Source organism: Anguilla rostrata, chromosome 12 (assembly GCF_018555375.3).
Source record: "Anguilla rostrata isolate EN2019 chromosome 12, ASM1855537v3, whole genome shotgun sequence".
NCBI classification, from domain to species: Eukaryota; Metazoa; Chordata; class Actinopteri; order Anguilliformes; family Anguillidae; genus Anguilla; species Anguilla rostrata.
In genome coordinates, this window is record NC_057944.1 from 33,376,428 (window position 1) to 33,396,545 (window position 20,118).

The window sequence follows — 20,118 nt, forward strand, 5'->3', positions numbered from 1 at the left end:
GCTGATGAACAACCGTTACATAAATTCACATTTGTGGCCCAAAAGTGTCCAGCACACACACACACAAACAGGTCTTACAAACACACTTTCGCTCTCGCGAATGAAACATTAAGCCTTTAAAATGGCCGCATTAAAATGCAAACGATGTACAAGATTGCACATTAAAGCACGTCCCGTATTTGACAAGATCAGTGAACGTCACCCCCGTGCCTAAAACCCAACGGTCTCTGGACACGATCATCAAGGGCGTGGGTACAAGTTTGATTTAAAAAAAACACACACTCCGTATTCACAGAATTAAATGACAAAGAGAGTCCTCCAACAGATATCACCACACTGTGAAGAAGTAAAAAAAACATTTCTCTCTTCCAGATCCTCCCGTTTGGCTTCCTAATATGGACATCCTGTTTCTGGTCCATCCAGTCCAATGAACACACCTTTTCTCAGCTACACAAAAAATTAAATAGTATTTAAATAAAAAAAGTATTTAAAAAAATTCTTAGGTTCTCGTGTGACCGATGTGTCAGATGCCCTGCAAAAGCAGGTACAGAGGACTGTGAGGGGACAAAGTCTTCAAGACGAGAAAAGCCGGAAAGAGTCCTCACGCGGCGGCTCGTGGTAAAGTTCACGACTTGGAGAAGGCGTGCGGCGTGCTGCGTTTCCTCTTACTTCTTGGTTGGCTGGCGGTAGGTTGCCGCGGCAGCGCCGCCTGAGCCCCCGCTGCCACCATGGCCATTTGGTGCTGCAAGAATCGCAACTGAGAAGCGGTGGAAGAGAGAGAAGGGCATGATTGAATCACGGAGCGCTGAGATACGACAGCTTATAAGAGAAACTGGAATGAGTAACGGGTAGGACGACTGTGAGGGTGTAGGGTGGAGTAAGGAGAAGGGGCTCAAGAACAAACAAAAACGAATCAACAAAACAACATAAAAACACAGGAGTGTTTGATGAACGAGAGGTCAAAGGGTAACGAATCCAAGCTCAGACATGAATAGTCAAGCAACACCAGAGGCACATATCTGCTACCAGCCTAGGCATGTTTCCTGTCCACCATCAAAGACAAGCCGGCATGTGTTGGTCTACACACACATGCCTGTACTGCACTCATGTGCTGTTCTACACACACACACACACACATACATACAGTACTCATGTTCTGGTCTACACAAATATAACCAAACTGTCCTCATATGCTGGTCTACACACACACACACGCCCATACTGAACTCATGTGCTGGTCTACAAACACACACACACACACACCCGCACTGCACTCATGTGCTACTGGTCCACACGCACACACACACCCATACTGTACTCATGTGCTGGTCTACACAAATATAACCAAACTGTACTCATATGCTGGTCTACACACACACACACACATATGCACACACACACCCACACTGCACTCATGTGCAAAGAATTCAGTAAGTCAGCAACCTCAGTTCAAAGCTCACTCATCACGCCACTGAGTGTTCCTCCTGTGTTATTAAACGGGTTTGTGAGTAGAAAAGAAGGGAGATTAAGAACCAGCTTCAGATGAGAAAAAAAGTCTAATAAGTGAAAACATGCATGTACAACCAAAAGAGATTTCAGAGTGGATTATAGTTGTGACAGCTAAAAAAAAGGGTATGGATTTAACATCTTGACAGTTCAATTCCATGTTTTCATAAGTGTTTGCAGTGTTAACACAGAGGCTGAATTAATTTTGGATACGATGCGTTTCTGCTCTGAATGTGATGCGTCTTTGGAAATTAGTCAGCACTTTGAAAGCGACGCCACAAGCACTCTTTGAATACTGGTTTAAAAATAAAATAAAAAATGGAGTGGCATTCAATACTCCCATTTAACAGGGACGCATTCATAATGTCACGGGGAGGGTTTTTAATCTTCAGCACAGATGCACGTATACATGCTAAATACAAAAGTATGAGCACACAAGGACATGAAGAACAATCATAAAACGCCAACAGCCTCCAACTCAAAAATAAAGGACCACTTTATTTATTTATTTATTTGTGCTGTGTGCCAATTTGGCTAATAATTCTAGACACAGACATGTTATTTTATCGTACTGAATATGTTGAGTGGATGAGGCGAATGTTGTTACTGTTCTACATATATAGACACGTTCTGTTGGATATGTTGAGTGGATGAGGTTAACGTAGTAGCTATCCTACACAAACAGACATGTTGTGTTGGATATGTTGTGTGGATGAGGTTAACGTAGTAGCTATCCTACACAAACAGACATGTTGTGTTGGATAGGTTGTGTGAATGAGGTTAACGTAGTAGCTATCCTACACAAACAGACATGTTGTGTTGGATAGGTTGTGTGGATGAGGTTAACGTTGTAGCTATCCTACACATATAGACATGTTGTGTTGGATATGTTGTGTGGATGAGGTTAACGTTGTGGCTATTCTACACATATAGACACAATGTATTGGTGGCGTGGAGTGGATGAGGTTAACGTTGTAGCTATCCTACACATATAGACATGTTGTGTTGGATATGTTGTGTGGATGAGGTTAACGTTGTAGCTATCCTACACATAGACATGTTGTGTTGTATATGTTGAGCGAATGAGGCTGACGTAGTAGCTATCCTACGCATACAGACACGATGTATTGGTGGCGTAGAGTGGATGAGGCTAATCTGGCTACCGATCCTACGCACGTGTTGCATTGGGTTGGATGAGGGTTTTAAGTGAAGCTGCTGGATTACTTGTATCTGCTGCTGGTGCTGCTGCTGTAAAGCTGGAGAGAGCTGGAGCCCCGGCGCTGGCAGGCCGGGCCCGGAACTTTCCAGGGCACAGCCCAGCTGGGACAGCACTAAGGGGAGTGGGGGAGGCGAGGGGGGGGGTGGGCGGAGCAAAGGGGAGGGGGAGGAGTCATCGTTAAAAAGGATGGAAAACAGGGTCGGGGGGGAAAAAAAGGACAGCAAAGCACAAAAGAGGGAAGAAGAAGTAAGAGGAAAACAAGCAAAAAAAAAAACAAAAAAAAGGAACTACCGCTCTACATTAATGTCTGTGGAAGAGTGACTGCACTAGTGTATGGAGCCAGGAGACAGAGATGAAGAAACAAGTATCTTTTCGTGGTATCCCGTGTCCCTGTATTTCTGTGAAACAATCTAAAATTGTGTCATTTACTGACTGCAATTTACTGTCCAGCACTTCATGTTCTTTGAAGAGGAGGCATCTGACAGCCTAATATATAATGAAATATCAGAGAGAGGTAATTTGATTGCGCAGAGTAATTTAAAAAGACAAAGGCCCTTGTCAGAGCAGGATCTGAACACAGATGAGATCTGTCATTTTTCATTTCCTCTTCAGGAATCTGCCAGACTTTTTTTTTGGCTTTTGAGAATCTTTCTCAGAATCTTGACTTAATTCACACTCAGGAGTTTGGATTCTTACGCAAAGAGACACGGGGGATGCTCATATAAGCACATGATCCAAAAGTGAACTAGGGGACAGTCTGACACAACACACGCAATTGCCAAGGAATGGAAAAATAATAATAATAATTAAAAAATGAAATTAAACCGTTGCTGCAGTTTTACATGTTTCTTTTACAGGGTGCTATTGCAGGTGTGGATGGGCAAGAGCTGGTCAGTGATTGGACGTTTACCTGCTGCCTGAGGGGACATGAAGCCACCCACTCCCGTCAGGTTTATCACTGCTGTCTGCTGATTGGTCAGGCCCTGGTCCGGCCCGCCCACACCATGGTCAGATGTCTGGAGGGGTCAGAAAGAGATTGACCTTGCTCAAGGGGGCTTGCGTCAGAAAGTCATGTGTCATCAGTAAACAAGATTTCATCTGTGTCAGCGGGTGTGTGGGTTAGCAGGCAGCCACGCAGACTCCTCCCACACGGCAGCTGTGGCGAAAAGACAGAATGTTGAAAATGTAACCCGCACTGCTCACTGGCTCCCCCTGCTGCTGGGAGGTGGAGAAGGACGACTGGATGCGTGCGTGGGAGAGAGAGAGAGAGAGAGAGCGAGTGTGTGGATGTGTGTGTGTGTGTGTGTGTTTGCATACAGGAGAAACAGCTCACTGGCTCCATCTGCAGTGGTGAATGGAGCAGTGTACGCGTCCATTAGTGTATGTGCGCACGTGCTTAGTCATGCTTATGTATGTGTAGGTACATGCGCATGCGTGCATGCGTGCCTGGTTATTTCCGTGTTTGTGCACGCCTGTGGTTGTGTGCGCGTGCCTGCGCGTGCATTTATGAAAGCCTGCTCACCGGCTCCCCCTGCTGCTGGGGGCTGGAGGTGGCGGACTGGCTGCTGGACTGATGAGGGGAGAACTGGGACAGCTGCTGCTGCAGGGAGTTGAAGATGACGGGGCCGGTGGGGATCTGCGGCGGGGAGGACACCGGGAGAGGTCACATAACCCAAAGCGGGAAAGACACACCGAGATGTGAAGATGTGACGGATTGCACAGGAAACCCTAAATTACCTGGAGGAGATTCAAGGGGCTGAGGCCTGGGGCACTGCTCAAGCCGAACGGACTGCCTAGGGAAAGGAGCAAAGGTTCGATATTTATTTCAAACACACACACACACACACACCAGGGTTCCCACTCATTTTAGGAAATCATTTTCCAGGACTTTTCAAGGACAATTTCTATGACTTAGACTTACAGACATGAAACATGGACAATGGTAGCCCAAAGTCGGTGGTGGACCGGGGGGGTGGGGGGGGGGGGTAATTGTGCAAGTACCATAACCATTCAAAACTTTGTGCTGCCGTGTACTCTCAGCAGCTAATAAAAATGAGAAAAGCGGAGAAAAATACAGAAAAAATACAGAAAAATATGCAGCTCTCAGCTAATATGTCTCAGCTCTAAATATACTGTTTAATAGCTTGACCTAGCCTACAATTTTCCAGGACCTCACAAATATTTCCAGGACATTTTGAAAATTTTCTCATTTTCCAGGTGTTTTCCACTGAAAAACTAGTCAATAAATTTCCAGGTTTTCAAGGTTTTCCAGGACGAGTGGGAACCCTGACTCACACGCTGTTTGAACCAAAATGACTCCCCATGGAAAGGAAGCAATGGTATGATATTTATTTCACTCTCAATATTTTCAGTCTTCAATCAAGACAAGTACAGACATACCAAGTTCACACACAGATGCTTAATCCACCATAGTCAAATGACCTCATATGAGTAGAACATGTATTTCAGTACACGTAAAAGTGTTTTGGACATGTATGTCCTAGTGGAGAATTTTTTGGGGGGCGTAGGGGGTACCTGCAGGGGTGGCTGACTGCATGGCGGGGAGAGTCCCAGACATCAGACCCCCAGGGGGCAGGATCCCGCTCAGGTTGATCCCCGAAGTGATGGGGGCGGGACCACAGCCCAGCATGGGGTTAGACCCACTCATCAGGGCCTGGGGACTACTGCACACACACACACACACACACATGTACGCACACACACACGTGTACACGCACGCGCATACACACACACACACGCATACACACACACACATCCATGCACACAGGTGCGTACATACACACACACGGCACAGGGACACCAGAGAAAAAAAAGGCACAGCAAATTCAGCAAGGCTGCCATACTGAGGGCATTACCACACAGTGCGGCACAGGGACTTCATCCAAAACAACTCATTTTGTGAGCCTGGACCCTGACGTGCACAGGCAAGGGGAGAGAGAGATGGGAATGGAGATGCCGGTCGAGGGAAAGCTATGGTCTAGCCCTGGCAGAGATAGAGAGAGAGAGCAAAAGAGGGAGAGAAAGAGGGAGGAAGGGAGGGAGAGAAAGAGAGAGGTAGACAGGGAGGGAGAAAGAGAGGGAAGAAGGGGTGGAAGAAGACAGAGAGAGAGGTAGGTAGGGACAGAGAGAGAGAGATTGGAAGGGAGAGACAGAGGTAGGGATGTAGAGAGAGGTAGAGAGATAGAGAGAAAGAGGAAGTGGGGTAAAGGAAGAGAGAGACAGAGATAGAGACAGAGATAGAGAGAGAGCGAGAGAGAGAGAAAGAGAGACAGAGATAGAGAGAGAGAGAGACAGAGAGAAAGAGAGAGAGAGACAGAGAAAGAGAGAGAGAGAGAGACAGAGAGATAGATAGAGAGAGAGAGAGAGAGAGAGAGAGAGACAGCGCACTGAGAAGCGTCCCCTCAGCGCCCGCTTCCTGCCCGCTGACGGGTTGCCCTCACCAGACGGAGCCCACCACGTTGATGAAGTTGAGGCCGGCGGAGCTGCTCATGACCGGGGGGGAGGAGCTACCGGTGGTGATGGAGGTGGCCATGGATGGCCGGGGGATGGTCATGACCGGCAGGGCCTGGCTGAGGGCCAATGGGGTGAGCAGGGCAGGCTGGGAAGGCAAGGCGGGGTCCTGTGGGGTGGGCGTGGCAGAGGGGGTGGTGGCAGGCATGGAGGTCTGGGTGTCGTGAGGGAGGGGCGTGGTGCAGGGGGTGTTGGTGGGGGTGGGGGTGGATGGCTTAGGTGTCCCCGATCCTGAGAAGATGGAAACAGAGAGAGAGAGAGAGAGGGAGAGAGAAAGAGAGAGAGAGTGATAAATGAGTATAGCGCTTTGTCCTCTCTATGGCAGAATCAGCGCGTGGCGCTAGCAGCTAAACTCAGAAGGGGAGCGGGTGGGTGCTGGGTGGAGGCGGGGGGGGGGGGTGGGGGGCACTGCGCGGTCACACTCACTTTGTGACGACCCTACGGGGGAGAGGGCCGAGGAGGACAGCAGGCCGGCCTGGCAGACCTCCGCAGAGTGTTTCCGGGAGAGGGACGGGGGCTTGGACGGCGGCGGGGTCGTCGATTTCGGGCGGCCGCTGGGCGGCTGCGACCCGTGGGCGTTCCCTGCGCCGGAGAAAAGGGCCGAGGACAGAAGAAAAGAGGAAGAGGAAGAGGAATGCCCTTCTGTAAAATCAACACCTCACCTCGCAATTATCATTTCAAAAACAAAGCCTGAGTTTGGAGCGGAGGACTGCATGAAAAAAAACGATCGGTAAGATTTATCGTCCGAAATGTCACAAAGTGCACTTTGCCTAGGCTTTAGTTTGATAGCTATAAAAATCACAACAAAGCCTCTTGGTTCCGCCCGAACACCCTCTTATTTTCTGTTGCTGTAAGCAATTTGTGTTTCTGTGTTTTCTGTGCCGAGCATGGCGAGCCACACATCTTCCCGTGACGGACCATAAACCTGAAATCCCGAATCTTTCATCTTGAAAATGGTCTACGGCCATTTAAAAGCAATTCCCAGGGAAAGAATTCAGTTTCAAGTGCCGACAATTCACAGTAAATGGCCCTAACTGGTCGGATTTATAATAGTTTGGCATACCCGGCCAAGCACTCTTCCGATTGCTTTTAACGGGGACAAAGCTATTTGCCTCCATCAATTCGGAAAGGCGCGCCATCGGACACGCACCCCCGTAACATTTTCAAACTGCCCCCACTCCTTGGCAAAGCTGCACAGCTGCGCAGTCACCGAGCAACCAGCAAGAGACTTCTTTCCACTGCGCAGTCCATCAGCCGAGCTGCGCAGTCGCTGTGCATCCAGCACCTGCGGCTTTTCACACCAGAGGGCCTCAGGTGTTGGAGTTACCTGAAGCTTTTTAAACCTAAAAGGACTCAGATGTTGGAGTTACCTGAAGCTTTTTAAACCTAAAAGGACTCAGGTGTTGGAGTTACCTGAAGCTTTTTAAACCTAAAAGGACTCAGATGTTGGAGTTACCTGAAGCTTTTTAAACCTAAAAGGACTCAGATGTTGGAGTTACCTGAGGCTTTTTACACCTGAAGGACTCAGATGTTGGAGTTACCTGAGGCTTTTTACACCTGAAGGACTCAGATGTTGGAGTTACCTGAGGCTTTTTACACCTGAAGGACTCAGATGTTGGAGTTACCTGAAGCTTTTTAAACCGAAAAGGACTCAGATGTTGGTGTTACCTGAAGCTTTATACACACGAAGGCCTCAGGTGTTGGCCTTACCTGAGGCTTTTTACACCCGAAGGACCAGCTTTGGAGTACTGAGCCTTTAGCAAGAGGACTCAGATGTTGGTGTTACCTGAGGCTTTTTACACACGAAGGACTCAGGTGTTGACGTTACCTGAAGCTTTTTACACCAGAAGGACTCAGGTGTTGACGTTACCTGAACCTTTTTACACCTGAAGGACTCAGGTGTTGACGTTACCTGAAGCTTTTTACACACGAAGGACTCAGGTGTTGACGTTACCTGAAGCTTTTTACACATGAAGGACTCAGGTGTTGACGTTACCTGAAGCTTTTTACACACGAAGGACTCAGGTGTTGGCCTTACCTGAGGAACAGCCTCCTGACCCTGCGGGCGGTTTGCTGGCTGCAGGTCGGTGCTCCAGCCCCTTGCCCAACAAGGAGGGCTGAACCAGCATGGAGAGACTGTCCGTCTGCTCCAGAGCGAAAAAAAAAACCAAACAGAAACAAATAAACAGGCCTGCCAGCGGTCGACGGGAGTCAGACACGACGAGCTGGAACAGTCCGCCCGCCTCACCTCTGGTTCCGTCCCTGTGGGGCTCTGGCCTCCCGCACCTTCAGAACTGTGCAGCACCTTCACCTGACACTTCACATCCCTCTCATACACCTCCTTGTACTGGCTCAGGAATCTGCGATGCCAACGGCCGTTGCCAAGGGAAGGGGCAAAAGCAAAAACCGAAAATATCCATTATCGTCTTTTGTCAACATCAGTCACTGAAGAAACTTACACATTTAATCTTTTTCCTCACTACATCTAGGATTTACCCTTCAGACACAAACTGCGATCATAATTCATAAACTCTGCTGGCTTCCTGCCTACAAACAAAACAGGACCATTCATTTTCAGTGCATAAAGTAGTTACTTGCTTAGAAACAATTCACTTCACACACAGTGGCTTGCTTACCATATGCAGGCACTAAAAAGCAAATGCAATGCAAAATATGCTAAAATATGTTCTATCAAACAGAAGTTACTTTTCAGATGGTAGGTGCATCTATGTAGTAAAAAGGTGACAAAGTAATCCTCCATTTAGTGCTTTTCTGGAGTCTTTTAGTAGAAAAAAAACATGAAAAACAAATGTTTTTAAAAGATACACGCTGCACATTCTTGTTCAGATATAGCATAGCGAGGCCAATGAGAAAAATTATTGGATATTTACAGCATCTAGAGTTTGCAACAAAAAAAAAATCCCAAAAACAGGTATGGTTCAGAAAACCATTAATCTCCAGGAAAGTCTATATAAATGCTGACTGCCTGCACTAGTGCAAAAATTAGATTTTAAAACTGAGCCATTCACAGGGTAAGGGGGGGGCAGTTGGCTGCATATATTCGATATCTTCTTTGCAAATAAAAATCCTGACAGTTTTTAACTACAGACTACTGGAACAGTTGGAAACACAGCGCATTTGTTAGTAATGATACATTTTTCACAATATAAAAAATAAAAAAAAAACATAAAACTTACCGATCTGCATCAATTTTCGAGCCAATGAGGAAACTAAGAGAAAATGAGAAAGAAATAGGGTTTCAGCAGAACACGGTAGATAACGTGCAGAAAAACAGGGGAGAAAGGGGGGAAGAGGGGACACATACGGGGGGTGGATGAGCTGCAGGTCGCTCCCCTCCTCCTCTTCTTTCGGCTCTTTGGTGCTGTATATCCTCCCGTACACCAGGGGGTCCCCCACAGACTGAAAGATGGTGACTTTCGTCTTCTGGACCTCGTCGTCCACTTCTGATTCGAAAAGGTAGTCATCTTTCACTTCCTGCAGAGAGAGGGAGTGTATGACTCCACCAGGGGTAGAGTGGGTTTTCGGAGGACTCCTCCTCAATGTGAAACAAACAAGACATTCGTAACCAGAGTGGAATTGCTGAGTCTCATCTTTGCTAGAGCAGAAAGCCTCCAAGACAGTCTAATCAAAAAATTTTATTTACCAGATGCACGTATTTCCTATGGGACAACCTTGGCCAAAAAAACTCAAAGACCCAGAAGTGCATGTTCAGCACATGGGCAGTGAAATAACATTCCTCTCTGCTGAAGGTTATTTTCCAGAGCTGAGCTGTCTCAGATCTGGCTGTGGGGGGGGTGGGGGGGGTGAGTGGGGTGGGGGGGGGGGTCCTTGGCTGTTGTGTCTGAACCAAAGCCTTACATGTGCAGGCCAGACACTAGGCTGCGACTCCTCCAGCGTAACGGACTCCTCCATCACAGCATACTTCTCCACCTGCAACCAGAGCCAACATCCGGTTAGGCACAAGAATGAATCTATTTGTCATTCTGCAACGCACATCTGCTAGCGGTATTAGCGAGGGGGGAAAAAAAAAAAAAAAATGAAGCCTTCATGTTTATCAAATCAAGCTGACTAGATCACTGGTCCCAATTAAATCCAGCAGAGATAGACAGACGGACACCCTGACCCGTACCGTGAGATCAGAGGAAGGCTTATCTTTAGCGCCATCACACCCGTTAATCACGCCGTGACATTTTAGTACTCGGGATCAATGAGTTCATCCCCCAAAAGAAACTGCTTAGTTTAGGGATATGCATGATGTATGCCTTCAAGGGCATCTGCTGCGCTAGGGAGCGTCTGGTGATGCTGACGTGTGCTCCAATGCCGCGGTTAGTCGCTGACGGAGCGCGGCTGAACCAGGAGGCTCATGGGAAGCGGCGTCTCCATCTCCGCTCCGACCCCCCCCCCCCCCCGCAGCTGACCTCGCGGAAGTCAAAGGCCGGGGGAAATCTTTCATGGTAAATTGCAGTATGTGATCTCATGAACCGGGCTCAAAGGCTCCGCCCACCCGCCGCACAGAAGAAGTGAATCTGGTTTAATCTACGCGGGGGACGACATCGCGACCCGTGCGGACTCTCCTGAAATGAGAGAGCCAGGTTTGGGGGGGGGAAGGGTGAAGCCGACACAGAAATGACAGACAAACAAGTGTGGAGGAGAGGGTGGGTAACAAGGCAGGGGGGGGAGAGAGAGAGCAACAGAGAGAGAGAGTGAGAGACAGAGAGAGAGAGAGAGAGAGAGCGAGAGACAGAGAGAGAGAGAGAGAGAGAGAGAGAGGGAGAATAGGGGGCAAAAACAGTGAGAGACAGCATGCAATTGAGAGAGAACATGCAAGAGAGATATGCAGCAGAAGTATACTGGATGGGCGATACGCATAACTCAGGAGGCAATCCACACCAAGGCAGACTCACATCAACATGAGCCGGGGCATTGAGCTGGCAGCTGTTCTGTTTCCATGTGTCCACGTACTGTCAGAGAGAGAGAGAGAGAGAAAGGGGCAGAGATATTCCCCATTATTTAAACACTTCCTTATTACTCAGCATTTCACAAATAAACTCTTAAGAGCAAAAACCAACAGAACCACAACAATCACAACAAACGAAACCCAAATACGTTTTAAAAAATCACCCCTCCCCTTCCTCCAAAAAGAAAACTCATTTTATAAACAGACAGAGAGCTCTGTGAGCCTGAGAGGAATTTGGCGGGAAATCTCTGAGGCGGCTCCGACGGCCGTGATTGGGCGGGGAGGAGGGGGAGGAGGGGACTCACGTTCCCGGCCCTGGAGATCTTGAGGTCCACGGAGGGCGCCGGCTTCCTGTCCCTCCTCTTCTGCAGGTAGTCGTACAGGAGCAGCGGAGGGGGCGTGGGGGAATGGGACAGCTCCTGCAGTCTGTTCAGAGCGGCCCTGGAATGTCTCTTAAAACACCTGGAGGGGGGGGGGTGACCAGGGCAGGGGTCCGTGAGCTGAGAGAAGCCCTTAGCAGGCCTCAGTTTTTTTTAAATAGCAAATAAAAACTTAAGAACATAAATCTGGATGTGCAAAACATCTGAGGGAGAACAAATAGCTCCACGGCACACCGCATGATCGCTCCCTGCACGTCGATAAACTGACAGGAGGAAAACAACACTGCATATTACACAATACACCAGATGCAATTCCAACCTCATCTTGGCCTTGGGTAATGTAAAACAGCACAGGACTACAATGCAGGAATATGAAAATAAATAAAACACAAAAGAAATGTCTCACTTTCCTGAATTTCCAGCTTGGCAAGCAAATATGAACACCTTTCTTGTAGTCACATGTATACTATCAATTGACACCATTCTAGGTGAAACCATAATGAAATGTACCTGTAATTTGAACTCATGCTGAAGTTATGTTTTCTTTTTCTCCTCTATTCTTCTTCTAAAGGGTAATGTCAGTGTTGATATACAGCATTCAATTTCTTTCATTTTATACAGCAGATGTCCCTTTTGACAGCCTTTATGTTTAAAGGGCTATGAGCATAATGTAATTTGAAACACTTTTGTGACCTGTTTCTATCTACCAAATGTTTATTACCGTACCAAAGGCCCAGAATGCACTACACTCCTCCCTAACGTAGGGCAAAACACACATGCAAAATACATCGTATTCTAGTATTCAAAAAAATAAATAAAACATTTTCATTCAAATAACAAAAATAATAACAAGATAACCAAACAGGGCAAAACAACAACAAAAAAAAAACATGATTTGACGACAAAGTATACCGCACCTGATCACCTGTTCAACGTTTGAATTTTTATTCCTTTTAACACAACAGCAGTAGCTTAGTACCGATCAGCAAAAGGGGAGTGATCGTGCTCACTGTGCATTATGGGACTTGAGGGCAAGAGGACTGAAGCAAATGGAGTGCACTCGGTTACAACTAAAATGTAGTAGTAGTCAGTCAGGACAGCCACGTATACATGCCATGAAAGCTCATATGGAGATTGGAAAAAGTGAATGTAAATGTTATATTATGCTGTATTAATAGAGGACATTCATCAAGGGGGGGAGGGGACAGGAATAAACCAAACTGGAATAAATCACAGCGGGTGTAAATTATGAAAAGAACAGATTTCCATGCTGTGAATCCAGTTTCCCGCTTTTCATTGGCGAACGCTATGAAACAGCACGGAGCGGAAAATCGTATTCAATCTTAAGATTTCCAACGAAGCTACCCTCCGTGCTCCTACTTACTCTCGACTGACGGGGGCGATCGAAAGCGTACACGCAACGGCAGGCGACGTTTACTCGAACATAAACCATTTACCTCGAGGCCCGAACAAGAACACACACACACACAGATATCTCGTTCGAGGGTGTAGTCGCGCTCCACCTTCTCATGGAGTGCGTGTTCATCTTCTGCTTGTTGTAGAGCAGCCGGTTGGCGGCGCAGGCGACGGAGACGGACGGGTCCAGGCACAGCGGCTCGGCGGTCGCCAGGATCAGCTGGCTCTCCAGCTGCAGCTTGTCGTCCTGCGGGAGCGTCCAGAAGAAAAAAAAAGGCGCCGTTCAAGAAAACCGCCGCGGACGTCTCCCGCCACCCCGAGACGCGGGTCTGATGGCGTTTAGCGGGCTAGATCTGGCGCTGAACGGTCTGGTTTACTGGGCACCGACAGCACTGCGATATGACCACATCTTGTCTTCTCCACCAATCCGGTCAGGAGCCAGCTTGAGACCATTACACACCCTAAGGGATTGCCTATCCAAGATGATGCTTTATGTTTACAGTCGCGATTTATTGGCGTCGACGCAGCTAGCCTAAGATATATGGCACGCGATAGCATCCAGACGCCACGCGTCTACTTCTCCACCAATCCAGTCAGAAGCCAGCTTCATATCATATCCATCATTACACATACACAACGCTAACAATTACCGTTTACAATGTAAACAGAATGTGAGGCTGACATTCCTCCCTATAATCGGTTACAAAAATTGAAGTAAACGTGTCCCATTGTTCCTCCAGATGGCAGAGTTTGAACTGAGAAGGTACATATAAAACGTAACATTCCAAAGAAGCTGACGTCCTTCTAACAGCGATAAGTGCGTAGCGTCAGCTGGACGGAAAAGGACATCAAAAGAAAAAAAAAACAGGTGAGTCTGTCCTCACCTGCGTCCATTTGTGGCTGTCGCTCGTCATAGCGTGGACGTCACAGATCAAGGTCTGCGGGGGTACGAAGAAGAGAACTGTGACGGTGGATTTGGCACACTCATGCTGCACTTTAACTCAACGAGGAAACGAGCCCGTAACTTCACCTGCATGGTGGGCTTCAGCAGGACGTGGTGGCTCTGGTACACGGGCATTTTGGTGTTCCCGGACTGGCGGTAGTCCCGCACCTCCGCGATCACACACCCACAGTGGAAGATGTTCACCTGCATGCATGGGGTACATTAGACAGGGAAAAACGCAGTCAAACTAAAATGCCCCATGACATCACAGCCAGCATCTTATTCCTGCATCGTAAAGACCAAAAATATTCGCAATAGCTTGAAGGGAACAGTTCCCCTGACAATCGAATTTATGATGCTAAATAAATATCTTGGCTTCATTGTGCATGCGACTTTCCCTTTACAGCAAAAAAAAATTAAATAAAATGAAACATAAAATAAAATTTGTGACTCAATAAAATCAACACTGTGGTCAGAATTGCATAGCGTTACTTCAGAAATAAAAGTGTAGCTCGGGTTGTTTGGAGCTAGATGTGAAACCTCTGGAGGTGACGTAACTGCTCAAGGGTGTGATTTCATTGAGTAAAACCAAAACCACAGAGAGCTAGTCAAGGTCTGTCGGTCTTGACGCCTTTTCAGTGATGGTCCTCCAAAACAATAAAAGCAAAAGCACTCAAATTCAAGAGGAAACAAACAGCTGAAAAAGACCTCTGAGCTGGGGTTGTAGGGTCCAGTGAAGTCAGAAATGTCCCCTTGCTTCTGCTTATTCCCGAATGAAAACTGATGAAAACTCTGATACCATACAGGAATAAATGGAAAAGGATATACGATGACTGCATTCTCCATCATGCCAATCAGTTCCCCTGCTACATGTGAACAATACAAAACTGCTACCGAAAAGATGCAACGTGAAACCAGCTGAGGTCATAAAATGGAGTAAGCAAACAAACCTGAATTTACTTGGGTTCATTTTCAATTAACCCAATTAACCCAAAATTAATCAGAACCTAAACTGTAAAAGAGTTTATTCTATAATGCACCAGCATGTGAATTGTTTCAAGTAAACTTCGAAAGTGCCCTCTTACTAATTTTAATCCCACGCTGACTCATCCATTTTTATGGAAGGGATTTACAAGCGCAACTCAGGTACATCATGAAGTTCAAGGACAGAAGAGTTTTCTCTGTGGACATTCTTATTGTGAGGCTAAGTCCCCTGCCCCCGCTCTCTCATACACCTCACGCAAGCACAGAACATGCATGCGCACACACACGTGCACACAAAATTGAAAAAACAGCATGGCATATCAATTAAAATATGATTGCATACATTACCAGACGGTTTTCACTCCAGCATGGCAGGCAAAGATAGATTTAACGAATGACTTTCCACACTGTTTTTTTTTATTTTATAGATATTAAATTTTAACCCCGTAGACTCCAGGTTCTACGTGACGGCTCTACACTCTTACATGAGTTTAGCGTGAGGATGAGGGATTACTGCAATGCCACTGGAGTTCTGTCTCTCACCTGTGATTTCTCCAGAAGGTCCACCAGGACAGGGGGAAGTTCTTCAGCATCCAGGTACTCCAGCAACTCCCCCTCCTCGTACGGCAACCGGATTGTCTCTGAGTCTGTCCGTGCAAGCAATGTGCAAAACAAAAAAAAATGAAAAAAAAGAATAATAAATGTTTTTTTGTAACAATGATCAAAGCTTAATCAAAAAATATGCAAACACCAACAATTCCAAGTTCAATGCCATTGGTAGTAAATGTGACTTACCACTTCCATTTTTCCCCCTGAGTTTCAAAGAGTAGCCCTCGTTTCCTGGATACAGGTTGACCACCAGACAGGACACTGATTCTTGTGAGGCCAGCTTCTCCAGGAGGTTCACGTTTCTCCTCAGTTTCTATGTGAACGGGTGTAATTATGAGACCTTTCAGCAAAAGGCTATGCGTTAAATAAACAAGACAATGCCAACCAAGATCTTTTTCTTGACCTTTTTGCTTATACTTTTTGGAAGACTTTTCATTCAGAGACCCATGAATGTTTACCACTAATAAAGCAATAAAAAAAATTTAAAAATTTGTTTTATTTGGACAATGAATGCAGTCCCAAGGTCATATCCTTCAACCCCAATCCAAACCTGCATACCACTTCACGGAAAAAGTGGATCCTGGTCCAGGATCAGTTTTAAGAGCATAAATTATATTAAAAATGAAAAATATATATTTTTAAAATAAATAAATTTAAATAACAAAAAACATGGCCATAGAGCTTTGCAAAGTCACAAAAATCAGCAAATAACTCATTATAGCTCATTAGTTCTGTCAACGTTTCTTTGCTTTTAATCATTTTTGGCCCTTAGTTTTATTTTTCAAGAGATGTGGGAACCCGGGACTTTTCGACTTAGATTAATATTTTAGAAATGACATAAACCAGGTTACCTTTAACTCTGGCTCCTTCTCACATTCTTCAGTGTACAGTTCGTACAGCTTCTGATACAGAGACTTCCTCCCACTAGATGGAATTCTCTTTTTGGCCGGCCGCTGACGGGCACTCTCCACAATGTACTGGATCAAAAGTTGAGGGGAAGTTAATTTTGTAATACCGGATATGCTATGCAGAACAACTGACACAAATTAATACTCACCTCTGCCCGATCCAATGCACATTCCAAAGCCTGTTGCTGAATGACAAAAATACACAATTAGGTTGGCACTATCATTCCATTCTTGCCCAGGAAAAACGTCCGAACAGCGAATCAACATGCAAGAAAATAACTCTGTGCGTCAAGGCTTTACAAGGGCCAATAACATCAGAGTAGAGTGACAAGCATGACTCTTAGTCTTACCATTGCGGAATGAAACCAGTAGCGTTTTATCATTGTTCTTCTGTCATCGCCATCTGTCTCCCATCTGACCCATGAAGAGCACACGGTGACACCAATCCAGCAAGTGCATTTTCTGTGCAATTTAAAACACAACACGTATTCAGAAAACAGTTAAGTTAACCGAAATATCTACTAACATTTTGTATCCAACACAATTATTAGATCGGTACTTGCAGTAAACCAGCTAGCAAGTCAGCTCGTTCTGATTTGACAACATTACCTAGCTAATGATGCGTTCCAAATGACAATGGGCAGCTACCGAGAAGGCTGCAAATGTGTTAACGTAACCATTCTGCAAGCACATGGAATTTGGACGAGCGTTAGATAACTACTGGTACGTCACTAACGTTAAATTAGCAAGATGTTTAAAATGGTAACACCAGCTAACTATCTTGGCCGCTCATTGTATTTTCTAAACCAATGTCATCTAGCAAGCCCGCTAGCTAACGGTAGATGACACATTGAGCTTGCAGCATTCCCAAAGAATCGGAATGTGACTTGCCTTTTACGAAGCAACCAATAAGTCAATCACAACAGATCACACAAAATTCAGACCAGCTAGCTAATATGCGGTTGGTATGTTCATTCCCTTATACTTGTGCTCTTACAGAAGCCATTTTCTTGCAAAATGACAACAAAAGGTGTGCTTCCGTTATGTGGGCGGAGAATAAAGGAGGCCGGGACGCAGTTCTTTGGTTTGATAGGCTGACTAAATGATTATGTAATTTCCTTAGCAACTGCTTAACGACTGTGCTCCAATGTTCTGCCTCCACATCCAGTCCGTCCAGTGTTTGAGTTTTTAGGACTAGTGGCTGCCCAGAGGTTTTTCCGTCGTTGTGTTATTCAGCGTTTCAGCTTATGATCATTGGAGCTTTATATGCTGACTCTAAAAGTCAGTTAATTCCATTAATGTAGGCCACGCACACACACTCACGCACGCACACACACACACACACACTCACACACACAGATTTACCCATATTTTTCCACACATGAACTTCACAATGAATTAATGTAAAATGCTGGTTTCAGTGACAGATCAATAAAAGGTTAAATATGGGACGCGTTTTCTTTATGGTTGCAATAGAGCATTATGGAAACTTTAAATCTTACAGATCTGTCAAGTGTCGGTCTCCATCAGTATCAATAACAGTTGTGTAATTCTGTTGCCATCTGAATTGTTATCAAGGGTATTTATTTCTTGGACAGTGTGTCACTGTTGCACATTAATCTGAGAAAGGAGGACAATGCAGAGTAGATCTCTGGGATTTTCATGTCAGTAAAAAATAAAATAAAAAAGAAATAATTCATTTTTGAAACCAAAACAGAATATTCAAAAGCTATATGTTTTCAGTGGAAATGGAATTCAACTGTGTCTCTGCAGTGTGGTCTGGCTGTGTACCATGACGGTCAGGGAACTGAAATTGCAGCCCGGTGGTTATGAGTTCAATTCCCAGACGAGGCTCTGACATAGTATTCTTTTGCATGGAATTTAACCTGAATTGCTTCAGTATATCAGTATAAATCCAGCTGTATAAATCCATAAGAACATCTGATAAATTCCTAATGATCATGATAATAACGATTGTTACTATATAGTCCGTGCTGTGTCATGCTACAAAGAACACAAACACCAGGGGACACTGTGGGATCTGTTGTCTGTAGGAAGATTGAACACAGAAGAGACAAAGAGAAACCCCATAACCTTTTCTATCTTTGTCCATCAGCACACCACCCAGGCACTGAAAGGAAGTTTACCAAAGATGAAAGCCTTCAAAAGCAAATGCTGATAATGTGTGTAGCGGAGACGTGAGTTAGCACATAACATTTACACAATAGAATTAAATGTCACCCCTGTAGAGAGAGCATGACTAGTTCCCTTAGCTTGGTGGGGCCGTGGTCTAGAACTTGCAGCAGATATACCGTTTTACACACAGTATGTGCATAAATATCTTCTGAAATACAGTTTCATAGTTACATTTTCAAGCGTCCACGTCACCACCAGTGCAAAACTGACAATGTGTTTTCTTAACTCCTCCTAGAAGTAATTCTACGCTTTGTCAGGTAAAGCCTGCCCCTGACAATGATCCAAGCTCCAAGTTAAGTCATGCTATCAGATGCCAGGCTCTTTAAATGAGCTGTGAAGCACTAATCCATGACACTTTCTATCGCTGAAATGCTGGCGCCTGAACTCAAGCGTATGCCTTCAAGGACATTTAAGGAAGTTCAAGTCAGGTTTATTTAAGGTGGGACTGAGAGCAGCCAGTTTATGGTGCCTGTAAAACTGTATTTTTGTATCCTGTATTTTTGGGTCTTAAATTAAGGGCAGAACGAGATGAGATTTTAAGAGAAACAAAATTATCCAATAAACTGATAGGGACAGCCTGAAGAGGCTATAACTTGTAGTACACAAAGCCTGCCAAGGACATCATATAACTATAAAGAGGCAAAGCAATTAAAAGTGTATTTACATGTTTCTCTCCCGAGACAGACATTTAACTTACACAGATCAGAAAGGATAATTTTTCAGTGAAAAATAATCTGCTATCTACGTTATAAAGGAATGTACAGCACAGAAGCAGGTCCAACACAACAGATTTAGATAAATTAGGAAGTACTATGGAAAGTGAGTGGATATGCAATGTAAATCCTACTTGTCTGCTGAATCATCTGATTCCCATCTTTTAACAGGGAAGATGGGACACTGAAACGTATTCGTGCTTTCATGTCAGAAATCAGAACTGAAAATCGAAGGTAGTTATCATCTGAAAACCACACCAGTTGCACAGAAAAGCCAGTTTCTTTACCGCAGTCAGAGAAAGAGTTTAGCTCACGCCAGAACATGTCTGCCACTGTCACAGCACACAGGGTGAGGCCAGTACATGAAGTAAGAAGTGCAAACAAATTGCACAAATTTCACTAAATTGATCCTCATTACTTCTCTTAATGTTATTTTGACATGTATGCTCACCACATGCACAAACGACAGTTCAGTTTCAGTCTCAAAATGCTATTTAATTTTCAATCTTTTTACTGTATAATTTATTCAGTACGTTAGTGGACAAGTAATCAAATAATATTATGAGCTCATGAGTTTCATGAGTTTCATGAGTGTATTTCATCCCAGCCCCCAAGATGTCTCTGTCTATTTGCTTGTCTTTGAAAAGGTTATAATTCATTACATATGGCTAATATGGCTGTCATTTGTTGGTAAGGCTTTTGTTTGGAAGCTTGTGTGCACGACTCATGGATATT

General features: G+C 45.3%; 1 protein-coding gene across 3 annotated transcripts; it reads right to left on the reverse strand.

Annotated features, from left to right (window-relative positions):
- Nucleotides 1–270: 270 nt before the first annotated feature.
- Nucleotides 271–17,522, reverse strand: LOC135236035 (transcription factor SPT20 homolog). 3 transcript variants are annotated; one of them, XM_064302182.1, is made up of 24 exons: nucleotides 17,366–17,522; nucleotides 16,825–16,936; nucleotides 16,624–16,659; nucleotides 16,418–16,543; nucleotides 15,753–15,879; nucleotides 15,501–15,604; nucleotides 14,061–14,177; nucleotides 13,915–13,968; nucleotides 13,138–13,277; nucleotides 11,540–11,696; nucleotides 11,182–11,238; nucleotides 10,136–10,207; nucleotides 9,582–9,751; nucleotides 9,454–9,486; nucleotides 8,505–8,616; nucleotides 8,295–8,400; nucleotides 6,683–6,838; nucleotides 6,187–6,487; nucleotides 5,261–5,409; nucleotides 4,463–4,518; nucleotides 4,248–4,361; nucleotides 3,636–3,741; nucleotides 2,731–2,837; nucleotides 271–757 (listed from the first exon to the last, which is right to left on the reverse strand). In XM_064302182.1, exons 2-24 carry the CDS (start codon nucleotides 16,855–16,857, stop codon nucleotides 626–628), a joined length of 2,565 nt encoding a protein of 854 aa, XP_064158252.1. In that variant the 5' UTR covers nucleotides 16,858–16,936; nucleotides 17,366–17,522; the 3' UTR covers nucleotides 271–625. The 3 variants fall into 3 exon arrangements, with proteins under 3 accessions (XP_064158252.1, XP_064158253.1, XP_064158251.1); XM_064302183.1 differs by lacking the exon at nucleotides 2,731–2,837; XM_064302181.1 differs by lacking the exon at nucleotides 271–757 and having other exon boundaries at nucleotides 1,873–2,837.
- Nucleotides 17,523–20,118: the final 2,596 nt, after the last annotated feature.